This window comes from Homalodisca vitripennis, chromosome 5, assembly GCF_021130785.1.
Source record: "Homalodisca vitripennis isolate AUS2020 chromosome 5, UT_GWSS_2.1, whole genome shotgun sequence".
Classification (NCBI taxonomy): domain Eukaryota; kingdom Metazoa; phylum Arthropoda; class Insecta; order Hemiptera; family Cicadellidae; genus Homalodisca; species Homalodisca vitripennis.
In genome coordinates this window covers 142446505-142458515 of record NC_060211.1, presented here as the reverse complement: position 1 = coordinate 142458515, position 12011 = coordinate 142446505, and the positions used below count along the sequence as shown (strand labels likewise).

Below are 12011 nucleotides of genomic sequence, written 5' to 3'. Positions count from 1 at the left end.
TTTTGGGGCAATAATAAGACACTTTTAACATTTTTAAACAATGTTCAACCCCTTTAAATAGTAACACAAATTAATATTATATAAATAAGTTAATTCTTTACTCTATGGAATATATAATTCTTAAATTAAAGAATTACAAGATAATTAATTTTTAATTTAACATCACATATTTACGTGTGGTATCGAAAATCACAGATAATAAACAATATAATTTGGAATATTTACTGGTAAGAAAGTATATCAATAGTTGGTATTAAGTTGAATAATTTTATTTCTTAATAAGGTAAGAATATGCGTAAACCTACATTGGCTAAATATTGACGATAAGATTACTGCGTAGCGTTTTCTGTGTATGGAGTATAACTTTATATACTGGCTAAATAAGTTTGCTATCCCTGCCAACCATCTAATATTTTTCACATTTCCTTGACAGCTGTAGTTTCCCTCTTTAGCGCCAAAAGATTTGTGAAAGTTTTTTTTTCTTGTCTCTCATGTTCCCTCCATTCTTGTGCATTGCTTACAGGGCATATCTTTGTTTTGTGTACGTATTGAGACGAGAATTTGCCCGTTATTTTCTTGTGAACTGCGGGATTCTATTGTTTCTTATTATAGACAGCAATATTGTCCATTTTATTCACTGGTATAATTTAAACTGGAATATGTAGATGTTGATTTATGATTTTCCATTGTTTACATGTTGATTGGTCTGCAGTTAGTCTTCAGACATACAGGTGCCTATCATTAATCATTTTCTCTATAGTTTTAATTTAAGCTTAAAATAAGGTGTAGTGAACGTGTAGTTCGAGTGGAGATGTGTTAATGCTGCTAAATGTAAGACAAGAATTACTTTGAGTGAGTTAGCCCATTTGGCTTATTATGTGAGTGGCTTATTATCTTGTAATTTTGTTCAGCTGGTGGTGGTTTGCAAATCACAATATATCTTATGGATAGAATGCATCATCCATGAAATTCAGGAACCTGTTTTCTTGCTAATAGCCTAGCAAAAGAAAATGAAATTTATTAAATAATTTAAGTAGCCCTAGTCAATATGGGTTATTATAAAAAGAAATTGTTTCATAATAGGCTCTAAAGCATTGTTTTCAACTAATGTCCTGTTTTAGGTTGTGATGTGCATGTCCAGATTATTCTAATGATCTATGTTTAGTTCATGATAGACTATTAGATCCCAACGTTCTACCTTAAGGCTAAGGACTTTCACAAAATATTTTTGAAACGGAAGGCTGCAGTACTGTTTTGGGTTACTAAAAGGATGAAATAAAATGGCTGCAGTTCTATATCTGGCTACCAAATCAAAATTAAATTCTAAACCAAACTGTAGATTATTGGTAATTCTTTACAATTACTGTACCTACCAACATCAATTTCTAATGCATTTCAATAGCCTATGTTCAAAGTAAGGTCAACTGAGTGTAGGGTGAGGGCGATTTTCTTTATTGACACTTTTACAGAACACCATATTTACTTACCATCAATAATAACCAAAGGCACTTAGTTTCAGCTTGTTCAAGAACTTATTTCCTTTTTAAAAGATGTAATTTTATATTTAGGGCAGGTCTTTTAGATTTAATTGTTTCTTCTTGCTTTCCTATTCATTTAAGCATTTCTGTTTGTAAATTCAGGAAGATTGCATTATCTTAAGCGGCCACCAACACAATCGGATGATGATTATCGAATTGTATAAAATAACTAAACTATATTTAAACGACGTTTGAGCAGCGTAGTACTTACGATTACTTTGGTCAATCTGAAGGCATTTCTGCAGATAGTGATACTGTCAAAAGTACATACATTAATAATATAAACGTCATAGTTTGTTTGATTTCAACTAATCTAGTACATGATTTTTCATTATATTCATAATACCAAATTTAGAATGTTAAAAAAAATCTTCTCAAGATCGTTTTTAGATACTCCATGTTTGATCTTACTTTTGTTGTTATTTTCAATTTTAATTCTAGTTTTCATCTCATCAATACAAACTGGACAATTTGGATTTAAAGGAGTAAGGTAACGACTTAAAACATTGCTCAGTGTTTATAAAATTCTCTTCATATCTGCAATATGAAGAGTAATATATTGCGATATTGGCGTAGAGATATTCATTGCCATTATGCCTGTCGTTGTCACTAGCCTTCTCCTACTTAAACGAAATAACAACAGCTGGTAATGATGTCACGAGCCTAAATAAAGAAAGTTGGCAATGATTATCTCTGAATATCTATACATCAAATGTCGTATTCGATAGTATCTATATTTTAAATTGATAATTACAATCCGATTGTGTTCGTGACCACTTATTATACTGTAACCATAACTAGCGTACACTCATTAGTCGATGGTTATTATCTAACAATTCAAAATATTATCTAACTTCAAAATTATATAATAATCGTACGCAACAAGAATCATAGTACAATTACTATTATAATACATCACAATTTTTAACAAAGTAAATTTAACAATAACATTACAAATAACGATATAAACTATTGCCTGATCATACATTGTCAGAGAAACGTTACAATAATTTACAGTATTAAAAAAATCACAAAGGCAGTCTGCCAGTATTTTACTTCTCAAACTTCTCTAGACTGTTCCCCAAGAACTTTGAATTGTTCTTTTACACAATTTCCTCATATTCATCTCCACAGGGTAGAATCACCTTGATGTCCTACATTTCTTTAGTTATAAAATTAAGTTTTGTTCTAGAAGCCATGAAAATTTATCCATATAAGAATGTTAACTTCAAAACGGCATTAACTTATTTTATTTTTCATGAAGATTATTAGATTCACTGCACGTGAAAATTTTTTGAATATAGTGTATCATAATATTTTAAAACATATACAGCATTAAAATAAGCATTTTATTAAAATAATGTTTTTGTACTTAGGCTCTGTTAAATTGAATAAAACTTAAAATTTTTATAGCAATACCTGACCAGCTAAAGTACACAATGTCAACACTCAGCCTCACGTGAATATTGTGGCTCAAAAAAATACTTTTTGGCAGATTATTGGACTGCTGAGGTTGAAAGTGTTTAATCCAGCTAATATATTCAGATTTAAAAATTTTTAAGAATAATTTTGATAACATTAGTTAATGTGTGTAGTATTAATGTATTGGTCATAAGATTTTATAATGCATTTTTAATGGTAAATAACATTTGTTTTGATTTCAGATGCTCTAAAATATTTTGACAGACAAACCAAATGTTATAATGGAGTAAGTATAATTGATTTATTATTTTTAAGCAGTACATATTAGATGGTAAGACAGTCTGAATTTTATTCCATTTAAAAAATATTGGAGAATAATGTCTAATCTGTCAGGCAGATTTAATTGAAATTAAAAAATCAGTAAAATAAATTTTGTTAGTAAAGTATGTGTTATTTATTAACCATTGCACCCAAATATAACAAATGTATTGTCAGTTAAGTTACACAAGTGATATAAATAACTGCACTCCTCACAGCTGCTGCCAGCACATGCTCAATGTACATAACCCATTTCTTGTTCTGTCCCAGTTGAGTTTCTTTTTTATATCTTGTAACATTGCTTCTTTGTATCTTTGATCATTTAGTGATATACAACTTATATACTACAAAATATTTTACTGAATATGAGAATTGCTGAACCACACTGAATTCTTAAAACAAACAATGAAGCCCATGGTTGCCAGTGACCGCCGCGCTCCCCAGTTGTGGTCTTTGGTGGTCGCCAGTAACCACGCTGCTTGTGATGTGTTAAAGGCAATTTTTTAAAATTAGCCTATTCTGAAGTGAAACAAAAAGAAAATGAAATTTATTAAATAATGTAAGTAGCCCTGGCCAATATGGGTTACTATCAAACATTGATTCATAATATGCTATAAAGCATTAAGGTAGAGTACGATAAGCAGACCCGTTTTTTTATCGATATGAAATCTTTTTATGAAAACAAAATTTGATCCTTTGGTATTATCCGGAGGAACCTAAAAAAAAACTACACTATTAGAAGAGCAGACTTTATTACTGTGAAAATTACATATGATTATAACGATCGGTTCTAGTTTTCTGAGAAACGTGGTACCAGAGCGGTGCCTGGTAACGGTGTACCACGCACTTTTTCACAGCCACCTAGCCTATGGTATTCTGCTCTGGGGCCATGCATCAGCATGCAGCAGAATACTTGTTCTCCAAAAGAAGGCGCTACGCATCATTACATCTTCAGACCATCTGGAGCATTGTAGGCCTATTTTCAAACGCCTCAGGGTATTAACGGTTCAAGGCCAATATGTAATGAACTCGCTTATATACGTAAAGGAGAATGAATCTCTGTTTGGGAGAAGACAAGATGTCCATGGCTACAACACCCGCCATGCAAAAGACCTAAACACCCTAAAATGTAGACTTTCAAAATCGTTTGAACAGTTTTCCAATAGCAGCGGTCAAACTATACAACAGCCTACCGGAAAGCATCAGAAATATGAACACTATTAAGTTCAAGGAAGCCATATGGTCCAGACTTACAAGTAGGCCTATCTATGCACTCAAGGAACTTGAAGATGACCCACTGTTCTAGTCCTGCCACCATAAACCTTTGTAAATAGTGTATATAGTTTTAAATACTTGACAAAATTGTTCTGAACAAATTGCAAACAGTTTTTTAAACAAAATTGACACAGTCTATCTGGTTTTATCAGTCAAAGACGAAGACATCAAGTATCAAGTAAGTAAGTATCTGCCTACCAAAAGGAAGTGATGTTGACAAGGATGCCATTCTGTCCCTATCTATTTTTTAAAATTATGTTATATAAGTAAGTTTGGGTTAGGCATCATAAATAAGTTACTAGTAGTACCAAATTAAAAGATAACCTCTATGAGCCACTCACGTGATCTTTGAATTTTGATACTATCTTGAGGATGTTTTTCTTTCTTTGTCAAAAGTATGGCAATGAATTCCGGATAAAAAATCAACAATTGATGCGGTTTCAAGTCTTTTAGATGTTGTCGATGGTTTTCAGAGACGAGATAAAGTCCTCAGCATATTCCTCGATCTCTAAGGTTTTTGACTGTGTGCGTCGTAGAACACTGATACAGTTAGAGACATTTGGAATATGTGGACTGCTGCACAGGTAGATCTACTTGAAGGGTTGAGACTTGATGTGTATAGATCTCAAATGTCATGTCAGGAAAACTGAAAATGGCAGATGGTGTCCCTCAGGGATCAATCCTTGCACCAGTGCTTTTTACTATTTACATTAACCTCTCACATTGTAAACCTTTATTTGTTCAGTTATTAATTTATACATATATATATATATATATATATATATATATATATATATATATTTGTTATTGTAGAACTGTAATGCATTCATTGAATACTTTTAATTGTAATTTACTGGACATTCCTTTCACTAGGCTGGAAAAATTATTAAAATTCAGCTACACCATAATGGGCTTAAGTTTGTACAATAGATTGTCTGTGAGAATAAAAGAACTCAACTTTGAGGTTTAAGAGTAAAATTTATAAGTGATTGGTTTTAAATCCTTTTTACAGCATACACAAATTTTTAAATGTACCTGTGTCAGACATGTTTCTTTATTAGTTTTAAGCATTCTTGTGTATTGTGTTGGTTTAATTAATCAGTATATATTTAATATACTGACTATACGACTCTGCATTACTGCTAATAAATTCTGTGCAGGAGCTTAAAATCAATTCATTTGTCACAGTAAATCCAAGCATTCAATTTTTCTTTGAAATCAATCTGGAAACAAAAAGTTCAAAATCAAACGCAATTGATTTTTGTTTGAGGCAGCATGAAGATAGTGTACAACCTGCTGTCCTGGTGGATGACTACCTCTTAAAGGAATCTGACTCCATCAAATTCCTAGGGATGTACCTAGATCAAGGTCTGATCTGGGACTATCATGTTGAAAGTGTTTGTTCCAGAGTATCTTCAGGCTTGTATGCTTTGTGAAATCTGGCAAAACACTGTTCTCATGACACTCTGAGAATGGCTTATTGTGGCCTTGTTTATCCACACCTTGCATATGGAGTAAGACTCTGGGGTAGCTGTGCAAACAACAAACTGGAAAGAGTGTGTCGCTTTCAAAAGAAAGCTGTGTGAATCATTTCAAAATTAAAGAGGAGAGAGTCATGCAGAGATGCCTTCAGGGAGCTTGATTTACTTACTTTGCCCTTTCTCTACATCTTGGAGGTGGCTGTGTTCTGTAAATCAAAGGGTACATTGGCTCAGGAAAGGAACATTCACACGTATGAGACAAGTCGTATGGACAACTATTGCAGTCAATTCATTGAACGGTGGCATCTCATCATTTGCCATCGCAGGTTGGTTTTAGGGTGATCAATAGGCTCCCTGAGGATCTTAAAACATTGGCCGATACCAAATAATTTAAATCTCGTCTTAAATGCCTATTAGTGTCAGGTGCTTTTTACACGTTGGGTGAGTTCATGTAGAGCCGCCTGGGGAATGGATATATAAGAATTGCATGTTTGTCTGAATGAGAAACTTTTTGTATGGTATGAATGTATGTGTGAATGAGTAGATAGGCTAATGACTGTTGAGATACAATATTGTTCAAAAGCAATTGATTGATTGACAGATTTGATTTGACAAACAAAATATTTTTTAGGTGTGGAAAGTTGAGGAAATTGATTTGCAGCAACAAAGCTACTGTTGAAAATCTAAAGCAGTTTGCTGAGAGGCTTGAAGAAAAACCCATTAAATCTTCAGTTGATGATCTTCCTAATATTCTACCAGCGATTTTTAATTATGCTTTTCATAAAGATACATCTTTTCGTCAGTCGGCTTTACCTGCATTCATCAAGCTGACAAACCTCCTAGACTTAAACAAGCACCTCAAAGAACAACAATGGTGGTCTCAATTGAAGGAGCAGATGATACAGAAGTAAGTTTAGTTTTACGTTTCAAAATCTATTTATATTTCATTAGGCCTATACATTGTATGTTTTATAGCAATGTGTGTATTTAAAGTCTCACATAACTGGCTGTATTTTCTGAATTTTCTTCTTTCATTTAAATAAGGGCAGTATATCGTAACCTCTTTTAGACTAGAAAAAAAGTGATTTAAATATTTTTAACATCTAATTTAGTCAACCAATGGTAATGTCTTATTTTAAAATGCAGGAACAGATGTAAACCACTTGTCCACATCTGAGCTTTGTGTGTGGTGGAGAATGTTTTATGTAAACTCACAAAGTACGTTTGTGTTCACTGGTCAGAGTGTGCCAAGTGCCATTGGACTATAAAACATTGATTGTGCTAGATAACAACACAGATAATGGCTTGTCTAAATTTGTTCAGTCCCATACAAAACACTAATAGCCTGATCCATTTTAGTTAACAGAATTTGAAAGTATTTTTCACCTTCTTTGATATTTTGTGGTATGACTACACATTATGATTGCTTATTTGACTCATGATTGTAACTCAAGTCTCGTTAGTCATGATTCTGTTTAGAAGGCCTCCTCCTCATTAAAATGAAGAAGAAAGTTAAAAAGAGTTAATATTGCATTCTCAGTATGCACTTTTGGCACCCAATGAGCACAAATGAGTGGGTGGCTCACATTTTAATCACAACTTCATCCGACAGAGTTCTAGAACCTGGTAAATCTTATAATAAGTTAAGTTAATAAGTTAAATTTTATAATATGGTGGTTTTTACAAATTTTTATACATTTTCCATATTAGTTTATTGTTTACCAGTCTATAAGTTCTTTCAGCATTATGTAGATTTTCTAGATCATGCTCAAGAGAATGACACCATTGATGCACAACACAATTTATTACTCATACTTTGGTTTGTACATGATATTTCCAGATGAATGTTAGTAACTTTTGGGGTTTTGATACTTTACTCTGTTATTTTTTGATACTGGAACAAATTTTAATTCTGAATTCTATTGATAATTTTGATTATTTGATCTAAATTAGCAATCAAGCAGTGGTTTCCTCCATTACTTCTTGCACTACTTGAAAACAGATTACTTTCCAAACCACCATTGTATAAAAGATATGAAATGAAATGAGATACGTTTATTGTTATTAATCCTCAGTTGTTGCAATGTACATAGCCAAACAGACACTTGGCCTTAATCTTGGGTATATTAAAAGTTACATGTAAAATTAAATGGGCACAATGAAACAAAAGTAAAATTAAAATAAAATAATTTTTTGTTAACTAAAGTAAATAACTACTTTGTCTACATTTAAACTATAAACAACACATGTAATAAGTTAAAAACTTAAAAACATTAAACACACAAGTAAATATAAACATTCAAGTAAGAAACACTGTTTTATATTATGATCTTGAATTAAAAATTTATAGAAGAGAAATTCCCATTTTAAATTCAATTACGCTATTTAATACTTGACTAATCAACCTCTTTTTAATTTTTGTTTATAAAAAGTTAATTGGTTGGTTTGAGCTATCAAATCCACCCTTTATCCGGAAATAACAATTAGCCTTTGTTAGTCTGTATTAATGCATGTGCATATCTCAGGATCAGAAAATGTGCTGCAATACATTTCTGATCATGTTAAGCGTTTGATTGGATGGTTCATATGTTTTAGCAGTTTTCCATCTTTCATGTTTTTGAAAGAGTTAAACCAGTTGTACTGTGTCAAATTATTTCTGATCAAATATGAAAACATGCTATTAGGTGTTTGAAAGTTACGATATGATAATTTTTTTAAATAAATCTCGTAAATTTTTATTTATGTATGTATTGTAATGATATGTGTTTTTACGTTTATCACCAGATTATTACAGTAACTGACTTTTCTAGAGTGGATATTCTGATGGAATTGATTACATCAGGAGATGAGAACTGGTCAAATTTGTGGTGTACAACTATCACAATGCTTGGGTCTGACTTGAAAGGTGAGCTGGTATTGCTCAACAAGCTGTTGAAGGTGGTTGAGAAAGCGTTCAAGGTAGGCATTGCAAAATCCTTACATTTGTTATAGTTAAGGTGAAACTTTCTCTGTGGAGAAAGTATAGACTTTACTATACTATACTTTACTTTACTTTGACTTTTTTTTAGACTTTACTTTTTTAATTTCAACTATAGAGTTGAAATTGTCAAACATCTAAAAAAGTCTGACTACATACACATTTAGTAAATCATAAGCATGTTCAGGGGAAGGATTCAAGGAGGCTTGGTTCTCTATCTAATCATCTGAAAAAATAAAATTCTCTCACAAGGGTTTCGTTATTATATTGCCTTCAGTAGTAAATAACATTGTTTTGTGAGTTCTTAATTATACAAATAATTAGAATAATACACTTAATTGCATGTGCAGTATTATTACAATTATGATTTTAACAATTATAATTCCAATTATCTTAACACTATCAATCTGACATTTAATTCATTTTATTCATTGCAACACATCAGATGGAACAAATCTTTGTGTTCACTAAGTAGATGGCTGGTAGAACATGGTAGAAGATTAAAAGAACAAATGAATCTAATCCATCTAGATGACTAGGAGAACTTGGTAGTAGATAAAAAGAAATAAATTAGTCTAATCCCCCAAGACGATTAGAAGAACATGGTAGATAAACATAACATCTTTATCAAAATAGAAACATAAAATAACTGTTTATATCTCCCCTTCTCCGAATGAAATATAAGATGGGTTTATGTCCTCAAACTAAAGTCCTTGATATGCCTATGTATTGAATGATTACTTTTATTAGTACCATACAAAATGTTTGATACACTGGCTATCTACTTAAGTCAGGTTCTTTATGAATGAAACATATCTCAAATATTCTAATGGAAAATAGTAAACACAGCTACAGAGAAAACTAAATGCGATATAGTTTTACTATTTGCTCATATTTTCTTAAAAATAAATATACACATTAGTGCTTACTGTTTGGATGGGTGTATTAATTTTCTTTAATATTCAATACTTAATTTTCACAATTTATATCTTGGTGTGGGAATAGAATTTTCATATATTAACACATAACCATCTCGGCCTAACTCTAGCATGAATAATGTAGAAAAGATTCCAGAATGTAATTTCTGATTTTACACAAAAAATCACACCATCTGTAATACAAAATGGTCATCTGTCACCTGCAGTGGAGTTCTTTAATTTAACACATTTTGAACATAATACATGTCAGATAAGCACAGTTTATTCATTATAAAGTTTTTCTGGAACCATGATTTATTAATGAATTAATAAAAATTAAAACATTAGAAATTGTGTATGTTAAAAATATTTTTTTTCAAAATTCTTATGTCTTTAAGTTATGTTTTTTCTGTCACTTTACGTTAAAAGAAGATTTCTCTTGTTGTATGCATCTGGGTTAATTGAGCAGGAACACTTTCATATAAAAAACATTAAAGTGGCATAAACATTTAGTTAAAATTGTGATAAAAAAATTGATTATCTTTGATATGAAGTATTCTAAATAAGATGATCTTTCATAAAGGAGATTTTCTTTTGTAAGTGGTATGTCTCAGACTTCGTTATAAGTTCTTATGCTTAAGATATGTTGTAATACTTCAAATTGTAAATTTATATATAGGAGTGCCTCAGAACCAAGCAGTATGCTTTTATCTTCCATGCCGAATAGATATAGAAAGAGATAAGGGTAAAAGCTGTGTTCATAATTCAAATGTTCTTTTCACCTAATAACTTTTGAGTTATAAATACTATTATTCGGTTCCTGCTTAATGTCTATTATTTTCTATTAACTTAATTAATTTATGTCATTAAATTATAGTAAGATGACACATTTGTCCTAATCAACAAAATTATACTGGTTCATTTGTTCTTAATAATAATGAATGTATAAACAAAGGACTTTTACCAACTTACTTTTAGTTTTTATTGAAATTTGATGTATGTATTTCCTTAACCAATGTGTTTTGTTTGTGTGGAAGATGAGCAAAGAAGACGTGAAAGACCAAGGTTTTAAGTGTTGGCGCAAACTGATCAGTAACTTTGCTATAAACAAACAGGAGTTGAACAACAAGCGACGATTGACTTTGCTAGTCATCCCACTTAAGGCCGGTAACCATGCTACTCACAGACTCTGTGTCTCCAAAATGGAGGTAAGTCCGTTATTAAAATTATTTGTATTAAAAGGTGCATAATATCTTATCAGTGTAGAGACATTTTTTTTATGGCAATGGAAGGAACATCAGAGGGCATGTAAACACCAACGCCATATATAAGGGAGGGGCTCAGGTGGTTTGAGTGCCCCCCCCCATCCCCTAAATGTTGAGAGACAATCATTAAAATTGCATTCAGTTGTTAGTTTTAAGCTAGAATACACTTATGAGGTCTTAAAACTAAACAATTTCTCAGAAGGAGATTCCCGAGCACTTGTTTTTGGAAGGTATTTTATATATCCTAAACCACCGAGTGTGTCAACCTCCTCCGAAATAATTTCTATATACGCCATTGTCTAGCCACACATTTAGTTTAGCCTAAATATGTAAGAATAGAGTTTCAAACAGTACTGTTCATCTACGAACCTGCATTACTGTTGTAAAAAATGTTAACAACTTGGTCTTGTTGGAACCTGTGACTATATAAAAAGCCTTCTTCTGTTAAGTGACTTTTGTTGCACCTATGCTATTCTCCGCCTATCCCAGTACTATTTTCACTCAATATCGTTCAAATTCTGTAACAAGCAATTCAAATTAAATAACAATCCAAGTCCTTTCAATTACCGTTGTTGATTCATAGCTCTCTCAATATTTGCAAAAACTAACTCGACAGTTTTTGTTTGGTTGAGTTGTTGTTTTTGTAAAATACCATAATGTAATAACTGTTGAAGATATGATAAAAAAAACCAGTAAATATTGGAACTGAAAATGTTGAAGAACTAGATGAGGAAGAATTCTTTCTTTTAAGTCAGAATAAGATTTTAATTTTTATGGCTCCAGGATAGGTACTTTGTTCCTAAATACAAATTAAGGGT

At 31.6% G+C, this 12011-nt stretch overlaps 1 protein-coding gene across 1 annotated transcript in view; it reads left to right on the top strand.

Annotated features, from left to right (window-relative positions):
- The first annotated feature begins 499 nt into the window (after nt 1–499).
- Nucleotides 500–12011, top strand: part of LOC124362937 (telomere-associated protein RIF1) — a 29357-nt gene continuing 17845 nt past the window's right edge. The window contains exons 1-5 of the mRNA XM_046817835.1: nt 500–731; nt 3203–3246; nt 6666–6941; nt 8845–8992; nt 10966–11136. Coding sequence (XP_046673791.1) covers nt 3242–3246; nt 6666–6941; nt 8845–8992; nt 10966–11136 — 600 coding nt within the window. The 5' untranslated portion in view covers nt 500–731; nt 3203–3241. The remainder of the gene's footprint in view (nt 732–3202; nt 3247–6665; nt 6942–8844; nt 8993–10965; nt 11137–12011) is intronic.